The sequence below is a fragment of the Fusarium venenatum genome, assembly GCF_020744135.1.
Source record: "Fusarium venenatum strain MPI-CAGE-CH-0201 chromosome Unknown EDB82scaffold_3, whole genome shotgun sequence".
Taxonomy (NCBI): Eukaryota; Fungi; Ascomycota; class Sordariomycetes; order Hypocreales; family Nectriaceae; genus Fusarium; species Fusarium venenatum.
In genome coordinates this window covers 2652180-2671756 of record NW_027072131.1, presented here as the reverse complement: position 1 = coordinate 2671756, position 19577 = coordinate 2652180, and the positions used below count along the sequence as shown (strand labels likewise).

The window sequence follows — 19577 nt, the reverse complement described above, 5'->3', positions numbered from 1 at the left end:
TAGACTATTAGAGGCTCTGGACGTGTGTATGATATCTAATCCTCGATTCTTTTGCTTTCACAGCTCGCCGTGACATAGGTCTCTTACCACACATTACTTGATGAACTGGAGTGCAAGCTGCACAACGAGGGTTGTTTGCGAAATCAAGCGAACTGCGTTGTATGTGGATGGTTTTATGGACAAACTGATTACCTGAATGATCTCACTATGTATTACAGATCTCAGATTAGATTCAACCAAGATCAAGATCATAAAGCTAGATGTGATTTATCTACAGCAAGATGTAGTTTATCAGAACAAGAGCGAATTTACCCCGACCTTAGCTTGGAAACCCCGACTTTTCCCCACGGAGGATTCTCCTTGACCGGGCACGTCTCCACTAACAATGCCAAAAACAGGGGTTGGCCATTTGGGTGTTTAGCTAGAACTGACAGACAGGGGAAATTTGAGTTGATTTTGTGCGACGGGAAAACCCGGCATTTTAGAAATGAAGCATGTTGAAGCTGAAATCCCATCCGTGAACGAGAAGTGGCCCACTAGCAAGAACTCCTTTAAAGACCTGTAACTGACGTTGTAGGACACAATTCCCCATTATGCCAGTCATATCAAAGTTGTGACCTGTGCGCGTGGGGAAGTAGGGTTAGTAGCATGGGGAAGAATTTGATGGGGTTCTCCTTCAAGTTTGATAGCTTGATTTGTGTAGATGAAGAATAATAACTTGGTAGTCTATGTGCTCCTTCTGACCCTCACCTTGGCCAAATTCGGTCAAAGAATAACACTGTGCCGTGCTCGTGACCTGGCTGGATCCCGATAAATGAAATGACCAGGTTCCAGACGGCACTAGGGAAATCATTGAAACCATGTGACGTCTTGACGATTTGGGCGAGGTTCTGGAAAGACGGAAATTGTTCGCTGTTACAAGCACGGGCAGACCCTCCGCGACTCCGAGCCTGGGGCACGGGATATCGTGTTCATATGTACTTTCAAGGTGAGAGCAGGTGAAAGGTTTCTGTCTGAATTGTCGCAGCGGCTCTTTATCAGGCGACCGTTGCCGGTAACTCCGCACTGGGAGAGATATATTGCCTTCAATACGTTTGACTGCGCTACGGTCCAGCGGAGCCGCGACAGTACATGATGTTTCCCACGAGACAAGGGGATCGCTCCATACTGGCACCTCAGAGAAGGCTGAGAGACCCGGAAGGGTCAAGAATGGGACGTGAACCCATCTTTTAAACTCGGTAGGTCCTATACATCTCAGGCTTGAATAAATGGCCATTAGGGTAGCGAATTCTCTAATGTTCAAAGACTCGAGCTACATAAATGATCTCTAGTCAAAACCACAAGCAAAAATAAACGGTTTGGTGCATGCTGAATTGAGGAGTGGGCGCTTCTCCGAACTCCGGTGCTGCGGGCCAGTCCTGGGGTCCATCTCCACAATGATATACCACCCCGGGACGGGGAAAGGAGGCATTCCCGGTGGTACGGAAGAGACGCGGCTTCACGATCAAGGGAGAAGAAACAACAAGCGAGGATTGAGACCAGTTGAGGTTGGATAATTGGGTTCTGATATCTGCATGGAATCTAATAGCGAAGTATTTCGATCCCTAATGAGATGCAAGCAATTAAAACTTGTCATGTTCAGGTACGGGAGCAGCCTCGCTAAGTACTTTATCCAGGAGATGCCCGGGATGTCCAGCATTTTGGAGGGGTCCACTGATCAGATCCAGATTGTACACCCACATGTAGGTATGGCTGAATGTACCTCTAGGTACCGTATGCCAAAGAGCTGGCAGTGTTTCTGTTCTAGCCCTGATTCCACTAAAATATGGCAGAGGTTTGGTGATCAAGGCTGGTGACTAAAGCAGCTCTCGTGTTCCATGTCTCTGGTCTATACTTCAGAGTCAGTAGTCCAAGGGCAAGTCTCCTGAGTCTTGTCTAGATTCAATTCTCAGTCAAACAGGCGAAAGTAACGAGAGCGCGCTTGAAGCGGTCCAAATAGATTCGTTACCTGCCCGCTGGCCCGGGGTTGGCAGACCGCCAGAGCCCCACGCTGTTTCCTTGATTCCAGAGGTGCGCTTCCAGCAGCTTCAGTACAGGAGCAGGCTGTAAGATGCACAGCGTTAGGGCTCCAAGCATGTCGTATTTGGTTCAGTTACTCAACACAAATGGATGGCCATGCATGTACAAGTATCTCGACTCAGGTATAATACCAATGTATACTTACAAGCGTGTACCTCTTTCAATTTCTCGTTCTAAGTCTGCCCTGGAAGGTGAGCTCCCTCAAGGTACAGCAGGTGTCAGGCGCGCACACCCACTACCGCGCACACCCCCTCCGCCCGGACCAACCACCGGCCTGTATGAAGCGGGAGGTAGCAAATTTATCTCATCTTTCGCTCCATCTCGAAATTCCCCAATTAACGCAGTTCGTTCCTCTTCTTCTGCCTCTGCCTCTGCCTCTTTTTTCTCTCGCTCCCCTTCAGCTTCGTCGTGTCTTCTCTGAAATTCTTCTCTTGCCTCTGGCTTCGACTGTCAAAGGAGAGATTATCCTTTGTCTCTGTTCCTTCCTCAGGTCGACCTCAGCTGTTGGAACCACTCTAAAGAGTTTCCCCGTACTTCGCCCGTTGTCGGACCACCTCCTTGTGACATTTTTCGACGCCGACTTGTCTCCGGACTCTCCCAAAAGCTTCTGATTTTGATCTGCTGAGCACTGGTCTTGATCTTTCGCAACTTCAATTGCTACAAACGCAAATTTCCACTTTTCGAGAGCTTGTTCCTACCTCTCCGATCGACCCCCGATTTTACAATGTCCAAGCTTGCTGTGGCCACTGAGGCTGTCAAAGAGGCTGTCGTTGGGACACACGAGCCAGAGCAGCTTGCTGCCCACACAAAGGCACGATTTACTCAGTATGCTGTCAAAGACTCTGAGACGGGTGAGCTCTATCTCGGACCCGAGGAATTCATCAACGCTGTTGCGCCCACTGGCGAAGATTACGTGAGTCACTTACTGTTCTTCTCAGCCGTATTACCTCTCGGCATGGATATTCACTGGGACCTCACTAACAATGATCAAACAGCACAAAATCTCACGCGACCAATACTCTATTCTCTTCAGCGTCGCCGACGTCAATGGAAAGGGCAGAGTGAGTCTAGGCGACTGGGGCGTGTTTGAGCACCTTCTCAGCAAGCCCGATGCCGAATATCAGATTGCCTTCCGTCTCTTCGACGTTGAGCGCATCGGAGCTGTCAAATACAACGACTTCCGTACTCTGTATGAGCTCAACAAGGGCCCTAACAACCTAGCATTCGATTGGGAGTCCGACTGGGCCAAGATTTACATTGGCAACAAGAAGCATCGTCACCCTCTCGACTATCCCCAGTTCTGCCAAATGTTGCGAGGTCTTCAAGGTGAGCGCATCCGACAGGCCTTCCACCAGCTTGACAAGGATGGCGATGGCTTTATCAGTGGTGAGGAGTTCGAGCGCATCATTGTCGAGACAGCACGCCACAAGCTGTCTGAGCATATTCTCGACAACCTGCACACTCTGGTCAATCTCTCTATCGGATCCAAGATCTCATACGCCAACGTGCGCGCATTCCAGAACGTCATCGGTGGCATGGATCTCGTTGAGATCATCTTGCGCCGCGCTATCGACCAGAGCAAGGATGGAAAGATCACACGCCCCGAGTTCCTGAATGAGGCTGCCAAACTCACTCGCTTCTCTCTCTTCACTCCCATGGAAACCGACATTCTCTTCCACTTTGCTGGCCTTGACGAGCCCTCTGGCCGCTTGGGACTCTCCGATTTCGCCAAGGTCCTCGATCCCTCATGGCGCAACCCTATTTATGATGCCGTCGAGGCTACCAAAGCCAAGGTTGCGGATGGAGGTATGCTGATGACCGTCTTGACTTCTGGTTACAACTTTGCCCTTGGTAGTGTTGCTGGTGCTTTCGGTGCTTTCATGGTGTACCCCATTGATTTGGTCAAGACACGGTTGCAAAACCAGCGAGGTGCCCAACCCGGTCAGCGTCTCTACAAGAACTCGATCGATTGCTTCCAGAAGGTCATCCGTAACGAGGGTTTCCGAGGTCTCTACTCGGGTGTGCTACCGCAGTTGGTCGGTGTCGCTCCGGAGAAGGCCATCAAGCTCACCGTCAACGACATCGCCCGAAAAGCGTTCACCGACAAGAACGGAAATATCACACTCTGGTCCGAGATGATCTCTGGTGGCTCTGCTGGTGCCTGCCAAGTTGTAAGTTTTTAATTGACAGAGCCCTGAAAGAAGCGCAACTGACAAACCTACCCCAGGTTTTTACCAACCCTCTCGAGATCGTCAAGATTCGTCTCCAAGTCCAGGGCGAGGTCGCCAAGACCGTCGAAGGAACACCGAAGCGATCGGCCATGTGGATTGTGCGCAACTTGGGTCTCGTCGGATTGTACAAGGGCGCTTCGGCGTGTCTGCTCCGCGATGTTCCCTTTTCCGCCATCTACTTCCCCACCTATAGCCATCTCAAGAAGGACTTCTTTGGCGAGTCCCCTACACATAAGCTGGGCGTCCTGCAGCTACTGACTGCCGGTGCTATCGCTGGTATGCCCGCCGCCTACCTGACAACTCCATGCGACGTTATCAAGACCCGACTTCAGGTCGAGGCTCGTAAGGGCGAGGCCACATACAACGGTTTGCGACACGCTGCCAAGACCATCTGGAAGGAGGAGGGCCTCACTGCCTTCTTCAAGGGTGGCCCTGCCCGTATCTTCCGATCATCGCCTCAGTTTGGTTTCACTTTGGCTGCGTACGAGGTTCTCCAGACTGTCCTGCCCATGCCTGGTACCCAGAAGGAGAAGATCCCTACAGGAGTGTCAGATGCTTTGTCAACGGTCAAGGGCAGCTTGGACACCAGCCCTTACGGCCGCAGCCGCAATGCCCTCAAGCTGATCCTTGATCTTGATGAGGACTTTGGCAAGGTCAAGCTTCCCAACGAGAAAGGATGGCGATCGCTACCCAAGATCATGGGCGGTGGTGGCCAGTAAACCGCTGGATTGAAACAAGATGAGATACCAAGAAGAAATGCGAAAGGAAGGAGAAAAAAGGATAAAGTCTAGATTGATTCGAGGTTAACGAGGAAGCAAGGGTCGACTAAAGCGATCGTCTGGTGACTGCTCGGCTATGGCGCCAACGGTCGGGCTTCAATGTCCGAACCGCCCGTTCACAAGTACCGGACAGAGCCGAGGAGTTGCCATTTCCTCGGACTGATATCTCGAACCAAAGACATCGGTGGTAGTCTGTCTCTTTTGGATTGATCTTTTTCATTTAGAGCGGAAGACCAAGATAAAAAGATAAAGGTACAGGGATACAACTGGAAGACGGAATACAAAAAAGAAGTTTGTTGAGAAGGTAAACCTTATATCCGAGGGGGAGCGTCTGCTTCTTTTGCATCAGACTCGGCGTTCTGGGGCATTTAAAGGGCATGATGGGAGCTGTTTTACTGTCGTCCTTTTTTTTTTTTACTTTGTTGGCTGTTTATTTTTTCATTGTTGTTGTTGTTGTGTTACTATAGCTTGTGTGAGTTTCATGTAGAAATGACAGTAAAATTATGTTACGTATATGTGCATATTTAGTAGCATACAGTCTAGTGATATCAGTACATGATTAAAGGGAGGCAGTGTAAATTTGGTTCATGGATGGCGTGAAGATGGCGTGTATTCACTCTAGTATTTGTTAGACTTCAAGAGACAATTCGTAACTTTGAATAGTTTATTCCATTAATATGTACCGTTTATACTGCTAATACTAGTATGTTTATCTGATGCGCATGTTCAGTATGCGCTTGTGATATATCCCTTTTACCCCAGCGCCTGCCAGGTAGTCCAAAACTCCAATCTGATAATAAAGACGATCATCACATTCGTTAGTTCTTTTACACACACATCGCTCCAAATACATGAAACCCAAAAGCTTAAGCGAACTCTCAGCGAATGAAATGAAGATAGACGTGAAAAAGAAAAGAAAAAGAAACTCTGAAAGCAGTTTAATAGTGCACAGTGGCTAAGCGTTGAATCCAGCCCGCTTGTTGTTGAGGTATAAACTCGGGGACCTTGGCGTCGGGCTCACTCGTCATGGCTATCTTGAGCCACTCGACGTAATCTTCGAAGCCAGTCGTGCTGCCGGTAACAGTGACCTTCTTGACACCCCTGACGCCCTCAAACATGCGCAGGTTGCGGTATCCCACACCGAGGAACATGGACTGAACGACGTCGATGGTCAGCTCGTCTAGGCCGCTGTAGGCTTTTGTTACGGCTTCTGCATCGTAGGGGAGATCGACGTCGAGGCGGACTTGGGCGTGGAAGCGGCGGATGCTGGGGATAATGGAGGACTCCTTGACGGGGCCGTACCAGTTTCGAAGACGGGGGAAGGATGTGAGAAGTGTTGGGTGGGAGAGAAATGTGTTGCGCCCGTAGAGAAGATCTGTGGCCTCATCGTGGATCTGATGGTTGGCGCGGAGGAGAGAGGCGTGGACTTTTTGTTCAGGACAGGGACGACCGCATCTTGTGTAGGGGGCTGTGATGAGGAGTTGGTCGTAGATTTCTAGGCGGATCTCGACTGGAAGGTCGAGGAAGCCTGTCTGGTGAGGTTCTTGTTGTTGTTGTTGTTGTTGTTGGACTGCAGCAGCCATATTGATTGATTGATTGTTGGTATCAAAGTGATGGAAGTGGTTGGTTGGTTGGTTGGTGATATAAGTAGATATTGTTTGAGAGTAGGTTGGTAGCTGATGTTGGCGTTGCAGAGATCTTAAATCAAGTTTATGAAGAGCTGCTAGACTGCTGAATGACTAGTAGGTATTGTTGGTTCGAATTGGGTTTATCCAATAAATGTGACAGTGACGATGTTGATCTTGTAGTAGCGTCGATCTTTGAGGCGTTGAGTGGTATGATGACAAGACTGATGCGTGTTTAAAGTTTGGTGTTGGTGGAGAATGAAGATGAAGAAAAAGAAGCCAGAACAACAGGATGAATAGACTTGATATATATAGATATATTCAAACAGTCTGTAGATTACAAGGTGAGCCAAAAGAGATGCCGACCTTGATTTAGATGCGGCCGTGGCCGTAGGTGTCAGTTAACGTTACGAGACACACCCTCCCCCTGGTAACACGACGGGCCCGGCTGGGGCTTAAACTTACGAGCAATCGACCACTAAAGAAACGAAGAACAGGGATACAAACTCAGAGTACATTCCCAACTGCTCATGTTTATGGTACGGGACAAAGTCAATCGCATTTCATTTCGGCTGTTACTTTAGATACACGCCTCATCTAGATAGCTGATGATGTTGACCGAAAGATTGAGTCTTGAATTTCTATTCGACCTTGCAATTTCTCGTTTTTGTTTAGCTGGTGACACCCATCTCAGCCCAAGTGTTTGTCTGTCAGATAAGCTGACTCGCGGTAGTCTTGTCCCTTCTGAGATGAATTGACGAGATGGGCATTTACAGCCAGCCATGAATTGAGCAATGCATCTTCATAGTGAATGCCGGATACCAGGAGGCTCTACAGGGGAATAGAACGGGACAATCAGTATCATTAAGTCAAGTTACAGACTGCCTTTATCAGTGGGCTGAGCATGAGGTGACAAGTACCGTAGCGGTGCCGAGCGATGCCCCGTTGCGGACCAGCCGTTGACTCCACTAATTTGCAAGGTTTAGTATCGGGAGTTTAAGAGGTCCCATTTTTAAACCTCTAGGCCATGAGTCTTGTAAGTGATAATTGTTGACAATTGTAAGAATAATAAGAATAACGTGTTATAATGAGTTACATATAAATCCGTATATGTTATTCTAAACGAGTTATAGAAACGAAAGACTGCCACAATATAGACGGAGGTGCAAGACCGTTCATCATCGTCCTACGTCTGCCCTGCCTCTATTCCCAGTCTCCTTCAACCCCTGCGAGCTCCGTTGTTTGATGTTTTCCTCTCAAAATAAGCCGACTTAAAATGGGTTTCCAGACCATTCGTCATGAAAATCAAACGGGCATGGTTCGGAAATAGTACGGCATGCATCTTTGGACAGGAATGCATCACCAAGCTGCAGCCACATTCGTAGATAATGTAACCAACAAGTACTACTGTAGATATTCAAGGTTCATTTCATACATACTTTCACCCTACAGTGTCCACATCGGCTCCGAACCTACCGATCAACTCTGCCAAAAGAAAACAACCCGCGTGAAACTCTGTATCAATTAAACATCATCTTTGTCCGGCCTCTTCCGACCCTGTTCTATTTATCTACATGCTCCACTATTTCGAGCCTCATCCTGGTGCGCTTTTCCCTTTCCCTGGCGTGATCTTTTTTGGGCCTTCTTTTGCGGCTCTGGACCTTTGACTTTTGTATTCATACACCGCTCGCTACCGATACAAGGGTCTGGCTCCAAGGTGAGCTTCTACTAATACTTAGATGTTCTAGAAAATCAAGATCTCTGTCCAAAGGGGGTGAAGTATCCACTTGCTTCAATATGTCAGGGCGTCTTCGGTCAATTCCCGTTTATGTATTCTTTAATTACTCTGCAAACCTTCTCTTGCCTAGGATTATATCTTGTGCCCCTTGATCATTTTTTCTCAAGTTCTGTCTCTATCCTTCATATTACATTGATTTCTTGCTAGACACAATAACCTTGCTCGGATGTTCTCCGTAAACCCACCGTAATATTCCGGTTTAAGGAGCATTGAACCGTTACTGAACCTGCATCTTCTAGACTATTCCTGATCATATATCATACCGCTTAATGAAGAGTTGTTAATGTAAATATATCATGATCATGATATAATAGATCGGTGCATCATCTCTGATTGGGTCATGCAGCCACATCTTGTACCTGTCAGCCACACTTTTCCCTCGCCAAAAGTACGTACCCAAATGGCGTCAGAACACATGAGACTCTACTCTTGCTCTCACTCACTCACCTTCAATCACACAAGATCAATTTCTCATGAGCAACCAACTCTCGACTCTCCTTTACTTCTGCTCATCTCTTATATTCTCCTGTTACTCTCAACATTGTCACGTAAAAACGACAAGCTGATTCAATACAAGCCAATATGGCAGTCTCATTCCTCAACTTCCTCTCAGGCCTCTTTGGTTGGGTTTACTTCTTCGCTTGGAGCGCGTCTTTCTACCCTCAGCCCTTGCTCAACTGGCGTCGTCGCTCCACAACCGGAACCACTGTCGATTTCCCCTTGATCAACGTCCTCGGTGAGTCTCACCTTCACATACCCAGACCCCCCTATGGCCTAGACCATGCATGATACATGATATGAGTGTCAGCTCAAAACCTACACCCCCAACCAGCCCTGCCCTTATCACCCTGGTGCCCCTGGGCCCGATCACTACCGTCTCTATCAATCCATGTCCTCTGATATTTTTCATCCTTGCTGATCGTGATATTGCTCCCTTCCAGGCTTCGCTGCATACTTTAGCTCAAATGTAGCTTTCTACTACTCACCAGAGATCCGTGCCCAGTATGCCGCCAGACACAAGGGCCTTGAATCTACTGTACAGTTCAACGACATTACATTTGCCCTCCATGCCCTGTTCCTCTCCATCATCACAACCTCACAGTATCTCTCACCTGCTTTGTGGGGGTTTGCTCCGAATTCTGGCAACCGTCCCAGCCGCTTCATTCTTGGAGTAGCAGCAGGCTGTATCACTGGCGTCTTGTGCACCTGTATCATTGTTTCTGCTTCACCTGGGAACGATGCCGTCTATGACTGGGTCGCCCTCGACATCGTCTACGCTGTCGGCTACGTCAAACTTATTGTCACTTTGATCAAGTACACACCCCAGATCGTCGCAAACTACAGGAACCAGAGTACCGAGGGTTGGAGCATCTTTCAGATCTTACTCGATCTCACTGGTGGTGTCCTCAGCGTTAGCCAGCAGGCTATTGACAGCTACCAACAGCGTGACTGGAGCGGCATCACTGGAAACCCCGTCAAGTTTGCGCTTGGCAACATCAGCATGATCTACGACTCTGTTTTCATTGTCCAGCACTACGTTTTGTATCGCGACGCCGAGAGCACGCAATCTGGTGAGCGCGAGAGCCAAAGCTTGCTGCAGGATGAGGAGCGAACCGCAGAGCGAAGCGGATAATCTTACTATCTTAGGCTAGATAAACGCTGAAAACGTCTGCTTATGTGTTGCATCATGCATTTGCTGTGGTATTTTATTGCGATTTAATTCGGAGTTGATTGTTTTCAGCTGTAGGATCTACATTACATTAGATCATGAGCCACATAGGCAACCCGATGTGAACATTTCTAGCATATAATTGGAAGCGGTAGAATTCTGATCTTTGTATACAAATCCCATACCGCAAGATGGCTTCGTCTAAGCGGCTGAACAGACTCGGTGTGTTGGCATGCGACTTGCAGGCCAATAGCGGTTGCATATCGCCCTGTTCACGCTGCTCAATGATTACCATGAAGATCGTTCCAAGTACTCATTTAGATAGTACCGTTCTTGGCATCCTGTATGCAGGGTACGGCCGAAAGCTAGATGTAGATGGTCAGCGGTGGCTGAGCTGAGATGGAACTATTTGCTTATGTTACGTCTCTCTTGCCGAAATTCATTTCTCAAGCCAAAACTTCCGTATATATGGCCAAATACGGTCATGAGTTTAGTGCCTTGTAAGCTGAAGGGTCTATTTGTCTACCAATTACATACCATCTCGATGTTGAGTTGGGTTTCGGCTGGTGCAGGAGAATTGTAAACAAAGGGGATGTTGCGGTATGTCCGATTGGATCATGAAGCAACACGCCAAACCCTGGATTGCCAAATATACGATAATGAACAAAGTATCTTGTTCCACGAATTTTCCTTGATGCAAGCGTTTCCCATACGTCGTCGGTTGAGCCTTTGCTTCTGTGGCATCTGCCCCTGAGAGATCCCGCGAAGACCAAGCCTGAGAACCAGCCACCAGTTAGCTGTCCCAGTCGACAAATTATACAGGAAGGAAAAAAGAGAGAAAATGATGCTGCTATCCAAGATACAAAAAGGAAATGTCTTGGTTGATTAATCAGCAAAAAAAAGTAATTCGACAACGGCAGGATTCGAACCTACGCGTGCGAACACAATGCCTATGATAGTTCATCAGAGAAATAGCAGGGCATCGCCTTAACCACTCGGCCACGTTGTCTTAGGATATCAATAAACAACTCAAGAATTATTTATATAGCTCTTTTTTAAAAGCTGCACGAAAATCATAGTATTTAGTCTTCAACAATGGTGTATCGCCATTGAGTTGTAGCACGGAGTACAAGTGTATTTACTTCGTGGTGTAAGAGAAGTGCCAAAGTGGTTCGATTAACGCCTTTGACAGTCGCATTATCCTACAACCACCTCTCGCAAAGCATCAAGCAGTATATCCCGACGTTCTATATCGTTTCTCTATGCTACAAGTACTCGTACATTCTTCTCTTATAATATGTTCGCGCTATCTATTTTAATACAAAGTTAATCGTCTTTCCTCCCTTCACAGGAATAGCCCTCTTGGCTGCACGCAGATCATACTGTCCCCCAGAGAAGCGCGCTGCGCCCTCCTCAGTCTGAAGAATTTCGTTGACCATCCAGTCACGCAGCTCATCGCCCGCTAGCTCAGCAGGAGGGGGCGGGATATTCACAACACCGCGTACTTTGCCGTTAATCTGCACTGCGCAGGGCTGCACTCGCGGCCGGACGAGCTCGGCCAAGGAGGCATCTGCTGTGGGGAAACTGGTAGACTCGAATATAGAGGGTGAGGAAGGGTGTAGAAGAGCCCAGCATTCCTCTGCAAAGGCGGGAGTGATGGGTGCTATCATGAAAATGAGAGCCTGGGCAGCCTCACGCTTGACAATCGGACTAGCGATAGTGTTATCAGCGAGGGTATTGGTGAGGATCATGACGTCTGATACTACTGTGTTGAGGGAGTAAACTTCGTCATAAGATTCTGAAACAGAGGCAATGATGCGTTGGACATCACGCCAGATAGCTGCTTCGGCGTCCCACTGCGCAAGTTCCTTTGCAGGTGCTGACCCGAGGCTCTCATGCTTGGCAGCGAGGTAGTCTCTAGCAGACATCTTTTTCTTGCAGGGCTCTGCAGCGATGGCTGTAATTTGATCGTGTAGCCGTTGAAGCCAACGTGTGACACCGGTGATCTTTCCCTCGTCCCAGTTGAGAATGTCGCCAACCGGAGCCTGGAAGAGCATGTGCGCGCGGGTCGCGTCAGCGCCGTACTTGGAGATGAATTCTGACGGATCAACCCCGTTGTACTTAGACTTGGACATCTTCTCGTAGGCGATATTGGCCGACTTTCCAGAAGCCATCACCTTGGGTTTGTTGGGGTCCGTCAGGTCAACCTCATCGGGCTTAAGAAAGCGGCCGTTGTCAGGGTCGATATATGTCTTGCCGTGGACCATGCCCTGTGTAATCAGACGCTTAAATGGTTCAGCGGATTTGTAGGTTTCTTCAGTATATTGAGGAAGTAAATCTGTTGAGGCCAAGAACTTGAAGATGAAACGTGCATAGAGCAGATGAAGAATGGCGTGCTCAATACCGCCGATGTAGGTGTCGACGGGAAGAGTCTTGCCGGCTTCGGGAGAGAATGGCTGGTCTTGGTTATGCGGATCAGCAAAGCGAGCATAGTACCAGCTTGAATCGACGAAAGTATCCATGGTATCAGTGTCTCTTCGAGCAGCGCTGTTACACTTGGGACAAGTCGTATTGACAAACTCAGACGAGGACTCCAAGGGACTGCCGCTGCGCGTCTCTGCCCAGTCCACATCGGGAAGTTTTACGGGAAGCTGTTCGTCTGGTACAGGCACCGGACCGCATGTATTACAGTGGATAATGGGAATCGGGGTGCCCCAATATCGTTGCCGGCTGATCAGCCAGTCTCTTAGACGCCACTTCTCAACTGGCTCAGCAAGTTCAGCTTTCTCAAGTAACTTCACAATCTCCTCTCCGGCGGCAGCTGAATGTTTGCCCTTGAAGGAACCACTATGTTCTGTCATGATGCCATGTTCGACAAAAGGCTCGTTTTCCATAGCTGTCGTTGACTCATCCTCAGATGCGGATAGGACTTGTCGGACAGGCGCGTCATAGTGGTGCTCCTTCCAGAATGCATTATCTCTCAAGTCGTGGCCAGGAACACCCATAACAGCACCTTCGCCATAGTCGCCCAGAACGTACGGTGCAATGTAGACGGGCAGTGAGACTTTGGTGGCATCGGGCGTTTCTTCGTGGTAGGCAAGCGGGTTGATAGCCCGGAGGTGTGGCAGCAAATAACCCACCTTTGAGTCTGCAGGTAGACCAGGGATGGTATCAATGAACGCTTGCAACTCGGGGTCTGAAGCCGCAAGCTTGGCTACAATGGGATGGCTGACCGCAAGAGCCACATACTGAACGCCGAAGAGGGTGTCAGGTCGAGTGGTGAATACTTCGATCGCAGCTCGAATGTCATGACCCATGGCCAAGACAGGGAATTTGATGGAAGCGCCAGTTGACTTTCCCAGCCAATTCTTTTGCTGCGCCAGAACTCGCTCTGGCCATGCATTTTCCTTTGCAAGCGCCTCGAGCTCCTCAAGGAGGGCTTCGCGGAACTCAGAAATGCGGAAGAACCATTGTTTAAGGTTACGTTTCTCAACCTTGACGCCTGATCTCCAAGAGCAGCCGTTTGAATCGACTTGCTCGTTTGCAAGGACAGTCTTGTCAACCGGATCCCAATTGACCTCGGCCTCGGCCTGATATGCGAGGCCTCGTTCGTGGAGCATGAGGAAGAGCTTCTGAGTGTGTTTGTAGAAACCGGGGTCACAGGTGGATAGCTCCTGAGGTACGTATTAGATTTGAGAGATCATCCCAGGGTTTCACATACACGATTCCAATCCCAACTTCCATTCATAAGCTCAAGCTGCTCCTTCATTTTGGCCATGTTGCTTGTCGTCCATGTTTCTGGCGCAACGTTTCGTTCGATCGCGGCGTTTTCGGCTGGTAAACCAAATGCATCCCATCCCATGGGTAACATGACCTTGTCGCCTTTCAATGATCGGTATCGAGCAACCACATCGGCAATAGAGTACACTCGCAGGTGGCCAAGATGTAGAGTCCCTGATGGATACGGGAACATGGGTAGCACATAGTGATTGTCTTTGCTATCAGCAAGCTTATCGGACGCTTTCGCAGTTCCATTAGACTCCTTCCATTTCTTGCGCCATTTTTCGTCGATTGAAGTGAGGTCAATAGCGTAGTGTCGTCGAGAGAGAATCGCCGTTGTTGTGATGGCGATGATCGGACGTCGAATTGAATTGTGGAGTGATGGATTGGACAAGGCGCGCCGAGCTGCAGCGCAGCCTATGAGCCTTGATTGCAGTAATGGCATTGGTATCTGGGCATTATATGATGCAAATTTGCATCAATTGGTGTCGGGGCAATTTTGTGCCTAGTGTAACTGTACACAGAGGTCCAAAAATTGTAGATATGTTCTGGCTAGGTATGGATGCGATTCGAGATACCTACCCTGTGGTGGGAATTAAAGCTCGGACCATACAGTCGGTACTTGGTCCACCACAATTTATGATAGCCGACCTCAGGTACCGTCGAATGCGTCATGACTGCTAACATCCACTGAAATTAATGGCCCAGACCGAGAACGGCTACTGAAGGGCTGTGAACAAATGATAAACCCCGCTATCATGAACGCCCCGCCACAAAACTCGTCCACTCTAGCCCAGTCCAATTGCCCCCTCCAAGATCGAAGAAAAAGAGACGCCGACGTCGTCCTCGACTTGACTTGACTTGTCTTGTCTCACTCCGAGTTATCTCCTTGAGTCGAGATACTTTCCACCCGCAGACCGAGCTCGATAGTTCTTAATCGATAAAGACAAAGGATCCGTCCTAAACCATCCAGCAGTATCCGATTTCGCAAGCACAACCTCCCTCTCCAACTCAGTCTGTCAGCGAGTTGGTGATAACTCTCCTGGGAATATTCGATCTTACGCCTTGGATTCAACCCACATACTACGAATAAATACTCTCAACACTGTCGACCAGAACCTTTCCGTCCATCACAATGGACAAGATCACCGATCGCATCGCCGCTCTGCCGGCTGATGGCACCTACTTTTCTCTCGAGTTCTTCCCCCCCAAGACAGCCATGGGATTCTCCAACCTACGAGACCGTCTTCACCGAATGGAAAGAGCACTTCGCCCTCTTTTTGTGAATGTCACCTGGGGAGCCGGTGGCAGCACCTCTCAGAAATCGCTTGAACTGGCTGAATTGTGCCAGAGAGAAGTCGGACTTACAACTTGTCTGCACTTGACATGCACAAACATGAGCAAGAAATTGATCGACGAGGCCCTCTCCGATGCAAAGGCATTAGGCATCAGAAATATCTTGGCTCTGCGAGGCGACCCTCCACGAAGAGAAGAGTACCGCGACGCTGAAGATTCAGAGGACGATGGAGGCCAGGACTTCAACTGGGCTGTCGATTTGGTTAGATACATCCGCAAAACTCATGGCGACTATTTCTGTATTGGCGTTGCAGCATACCCTGAGGGTCATGCCGAGGAAAGTCATCCTTTGGGACAGAGTGTGGAGCACGATCTCCCCTATCTTGTCCAGAAAGTCCAAGCCGGTGCCGACTTCATCCAGACCCAACTCTTCTTCGATATTGAAGCATATGAACACTTCGAAACCACTTTAAGGGAGCACCCCAGTGGTGCTTTCAAGGGAATCCCCATCATTCCTGGACTAATGCCGATCCAAAGCTACCAGATGATTAAGCGAACCACCAAGCTAAGCCATGCCAAAATCCCTGACCATCTTCTTGAACGTCTAGATGCTGTCAAGGGTGATGATGAAAGGGTAAAGATGGTTGGCGTGGACATTGTCAACGAGTTGATAGACAAGATTAAGGACATCAAGTCAAAGACACCAGGCCCAAAGGGCTTCCACTTTTACACGCTCAACTTGGAGAAGGCAGTGTCCTTCATCCTGGAGCGAGCAAACCTCATCCCTGACCCCCCTGAGAATGAGGAAGCTGTTGTTGCAGTTGACGAACTCGCCATTCCCGCGCTACAGATCAACGGCAACATGCGCTCAAGCAGCCACTCTCGCTCTCGACAGTCCAGAAGGCACTCTTCTGTTGCCTCAGACCCTCACAATTATGTCATTGTCGGTGATAGGCCAGCAGTATATCCTGAGTGGGAAGCGACAGGCTTAGAGGCCGGCGGGCGTGCCGAGGCCGTCAACACACGCGCCAACACGTTGGCCATATCGGAAGGTGAGGGTGCTTTGGGCCGTGAGGCGACATGGGACGACTTCCCCAACGGTCGTTTCGGTGATGCTCGCTCACCCGCATATGGTGAGATTGACGGATACGGCGTAAGCCTCCACATGTCCGTGACGCAGGCCGTCAAGCTTTGGGATCACCCCAAGACGCGGCAGGACATCAACGACCTGTTCGTCAAGCACATACAAGGAGAGCTCTCTGCTATCCCCTGGAGCGAGGAGGAGCTTAGGGCGGAGAGTTCAACCATTAAACCTCACCTCCTGCAGCTGAACGGTAAGGGCTGGTGGACCGTTGCGTCGCAGCCTGCTGTCAACGGCTTGCGCTCCAGTGACGCCACCTTTGGTTGGGGTCCACCCAACGGCTTCGTCTTTCAGAAGTCGTTTGTCGAATTCTTCATCCCGTCGAACGAGTGGGAAATTCTCAAGGCTAAGCTCGTATCATCAGAGCTGCAAGACTATGTGTGCTTCTACGCCAGCAACGCCCGTGGTGACTACGTCTCGTCGGACATCGGCGGTCACGTGGACGGCTCGACGGAGACCAGCCCGAGTACAAACGCAGTAACATGGGGTGTCTTCCCGGGCAAAGAGATTATCACGCCAACAATTATCGAAGAGGTCAGTTTCCGAGCTTGGTGCGAGGAGGCGTTCGGAATCTGGGGTGAGTGGGCAAAGGTATATGGCCGAGGTTCTGAGAGTGAAAAGCTCCTGAACAGCATTAAGGATGACTACTGGCTTGTTAATCTGATTCACCACGATTATGTGAATAGGGATGCTCTATGGGATGTTCTGTCAAGTTAAGCAAGGTGTTTATAGTGTTTGGAGATACGTAAATATACCAACTAAAATTGAATTTACCCAACATTTAAAATATCAAGTTTAATCTATAAGAAATAAGAGATATGGAAACCTAGAAAAAGCAATATATATTATAATATCAAATATCAGGAAGAATACTAACTACGGGGAGAAATACTAGGCATAGGAAAATTATTAAATACAGGAAAGAATACTAGATACTGGGAAATACTGTATATATAGAAGAATACTAGTACAGGGAAGCACACTAGATGTATAGTACTAAATAAAACACTGGGGAATTGAGAGTTGAGAAAATGTTAGCTAAACTTGGGTTTTACAAGATATAAATATTGGCACCATATTTGTTACGGATTATGTGTATTCACTAGCTAGTTTACATTGAGGTTATGTAGTCCCCTGTTCGCTTTTCATTCTCCTTTCTTCACTTTCCGTCGGAAGATACTAGATAAAGCCAGAGTTGCCAAATAGAAAAGAAACCATACAGATAACCGGGGCTGAAAAATTGGGTATGTGTGCTGGGGTAAAGGGGGAATATTAGGCATTAGGTTCGTTAAATGCCGGAAGCTGGTTTAGCTGTTATTGCTACCAAAATAAAGTCATTGCGCATAAAACCTGCTGTATGCGCCGTATAATATACTCTGCGGAGCCTTCTTCAAGGACAAAATACCGTACTTTATTGGCTTTGCCATAAAATACTAGTAAATGTCATCTCGAGAAACATTTGAGATTTCAGGTCTTAGATCTCTCCATTACCCCAGTCGAAGTAGTGTTCATCGTCAATAGGGGGCGCGAGAACGTCGTCGTCGTCGTTCGCGAAAGCGCCAGAGAACTCTGATCGACCAGACGCCATGATGCCAAGATCGCGAGGAGCAGTCGCGGCAGTCGTAGCCGTCATAGAAAGCTGATGCTTGCGTTCGGCATCGCCAAAGATCGAGGCAGAGGAGACGCTGGTAGAAGGAGGGAATGTCGGGACGCTGGCGACAGGGTAGTTGACGTGACCGGCATGGCCAGTATAAGAAAACTGGCTGACAGTGGCAGGTGTAGGAGTGGGCGCGTCTTCATTAGGGGACTCACTGTCTGGATACTGGGCGGAAGATTCGGCGATAGTAGCAGCGGCTTTCCGGCCAGCTGTGCGAGGAGTGACCCCACGGCCAGTGGTCTTGGTTCTCTTGGACGGAGTGTAGTCAAGCTCGTCAAAGTTCATGTCATCCTCGTCTTCATCATCCGAAGCGGAGCGCTTGATAGGGTGAACTGGAAGTGAACTCTTGCGCTTGGATCCCTTTCCTGAGCGGCTTGCCTGGCCGCGGGTGGGAGTAGGCTTGGAAGGGGTGTTGGGACCAGCGCCAGTACCGAGGTTCAAGCAGCCGGCAACATCACCGCCGTTGTTAGCAGTTTGACGGAGAGCCTCGGCGTCCTTCTTGATAGTGCGGAACTGAAACTGAATTCCGTCGGTAGTGGATTGTCCAAAGTATTTGGCGATGTCTATAAAGTGATGATGTTAGCAGATGTTGGCGCAAAGAGGGAACGACAAGGTCAGAGAGCCTACTGTTCTTGTCGATAGCTTGCTGGGTAGAAGGGAGCAGGTTCTCGTCGGTGGTCAAGTCCTTCATATCGAAGCCCTGGGCACGCGCAATGCTGATAATATTGGTTGAGGCCCGAACCTTTCGGAAACGATGGTTTAGGGCATGATCAGTCATATCGGAGCCATAACAGGCGGCGATTTCTGAGGGCGGAGTGTCAACCCCAGGCACAGTTATAGGCAAAGAAGGATCACGGAGAATAAGATGGATGAATATAGAGAAATATAGTCTTACCCTTGTAGTTCCACTTGATTTCAGGGTGCGCAGCCACGATAGCGCGAACCATACGGGCCTGAGCCTCGTAGGTCTTGTAGTTAGCCTTCGCGTTTGATGCTGGGGCCATCTTTGGTGTAGGTTTGGTCTAAGATTTTGTTAGTTGGAATATTGTAGAGATTGACGAAGACCATATGATGATGCTTAAGGGTGTGGGAGGGGATCGCAGGGGTGAATAAAGGGTAGGAGTTGAGACTGACCTTGAAAATAATGAAAACGTAGCAGAATGCTTGTTGAATGACTTTGCGTTGGTATGTGAACGATGTTACCTCGCGACGATAGAAGCGGAAAGAATGAATATTGCGATACCGAGATGAAAGCGCAAAGTAGAATCAGGCCTTAACTTGAGGAAAAGATGAAAGAAAGTTGAGGAAAGATTAAGTTAAGGAGCACATGTGTTGTAGTAAAGTGAAGTGAAGTAAAGATATACTACTGCCTAAATAGGGAAAGGCGATGAAAGATGAAGAAGATATGCGCGGTGGTTTGCGCGAGGAGTGCTGTGATGTGCGAGATGTGAAGATGAAGAAGATGGAATGAATGCGAGAGAGAGTGGAGGGTGATATATGTAGACGAGTTTGTCAATGATTC

The 19577-nt window shown here is 48.8% G+C and overlaps 7 protein-coding genes and 1 non-coding gene across 8 annotated transcripts; 3 read left to right on the top strand and 5 right to left on the bottom strand.

Moving 5' to 3' along the window:
• Positions 1-588: 588 nt before the first annotated feature.
• EDB82DRAFT_230159 (uncharacterized protein) lies at positions 589-1425 on the bottom strand. The gene has a single exon (XM_065607259.1). It carries the CDS (start codon positions 1274-1276, stop codon positions 677-679), a length of 600 nt encoding a protein of 199 aa, XP_065463893.1. The 5' UTR covers positions 1277-1425; the 3' UTR covers positions 589-676.
• Positions 1426-2652: 1227 nt separating this feature from the next.
• EDB82DRAFT_230126 (mitochondrial carrier domain-containing protein) lies at positions 2653-5082 on the top strand. The gene is made up of 3 exons (XM_025727115.2): positions 2653-2992; positions 3075-4250; positions 4307-5082. Exons 1-3 carry the CDS (start codon positions 2804-2806, stop codon positions 5027-5029), a joined length of 2088 nt encoding a protein of 695 aa, XP_025581614.1. The 5' UTR covers positions 2653-2803; the 3' UTR covers positions 5030-5082.
• A 520-nt stretch (positions 5083-5602) lies between these two features.
• On the bottom strand, positions 5603-7130 carry EDB82DRAFT_505304 (uncharacterized protein). Its single transcript, XM_025727114.2, has one exon. The coding sequence runs from the start codon at positions 6670-6672 to the stop codon at positions 6028-6030; it is 645 nt and encodes a 214-aa protein (XP_025581613.1). The 5' UTR covers positions 6673-7130; the 3' UTR covers positions 5603-6027.
• A 1471-nt stretch (positions 7131-8601) lies between these two features.
• EDB82DRAFT_230078 (PQ loop repeat-domain-containing protein) lies at positions 8602-10259 on the top strand. Its single transcript, XM_025727113.2, has 4 exons — positions 8602-8797; positions 8859-8900; positions 8975-9248; positions 9454-10259. Exons 3-4 carry the CDS (start codon positions 9095-9097, stop codon positions 10143-10145), a joined length of 846 nt encoding a protein of 281 aa, XP_025581612.1. The 5' UTR covers positions 8602-8797; positions 8859-8900; positions 8975-9094; the 3' UTR covers positions 10146-10259.
• Positions 10260-11089: 830 nt separating this feature from the next.
• Positions 11090-11190, bottom strand: EDB82DRAFT_t176. The gene has a single exon. It is a non-coding gene; the product is annotated as a tRNA-Ser (tRNA).
• A 110-nt stretch (positions 11191-11300) lies between these two features.
• EDB82DRAFT_505297 (uncharacterized protein) lies at positions 11301-14507 on the bottom strand. The gene is made up of 2 exons (XM_025727112.2): positions 13903-14507; positions 11301-13855 (listed from the first exon to the last, which is right to left on the bottom strand). The coding sequence occupies exons 1-2, from the start codon at positions 14404-14406 to the stop codon at positions 11492-11494; spliced, it is 2868 nt and encodes a 955-aa protein (XP_025581611.1). The 5' UTR covers positions 14407-14507; the 3' UTR covers positions 11301-11491.
• A 95-nt stretch (positions 14508-14602) lies between these two features.
• On the top strand, positions 14603-17188 carry EDB82DRAFT_505296 (methylenetetrahydrofolate reductase-domain-containing protein). The gene has a single exon (XM_025727109.2). It carries the CDS (start codon positions 15097-15099, stop codon positions 17113-17115), a length of 2019 nt encoding a protein of 672 aa, XP_025581610.1. The 5' UTR covers positions 14603-15096; the 3' UTR covers positions 17116-17188.
• Positions 17189-17479: 291 nt separating this feature from the next.
• EDB82DRAFT_230001 (uncharacterized protein) lies at positions 17480-19399 on the bottom strand. Its single transcript, XM_025727108.2, has 4 exons — positions 19190-19399; positions 18951-19077; positions 18683-18859; positions 17480-18618 (listed from the first exon to the last, which is right to left on the bottom strand). The coding sequence occupies exons 2-4, from the start codon at positions 19057-19059 to the stop codon at positions 17873-17875; spliced, it is 1032 nt and encodes a 343-aa protein (XP_025581609.1). The 5' UTR covers positions 19060-19077; positions 19190-19399; the 3' UTR covers positions 17480-17872.
• Between the last annotated feature and the right edge of the window lie 178 nt (positions 19400-19577).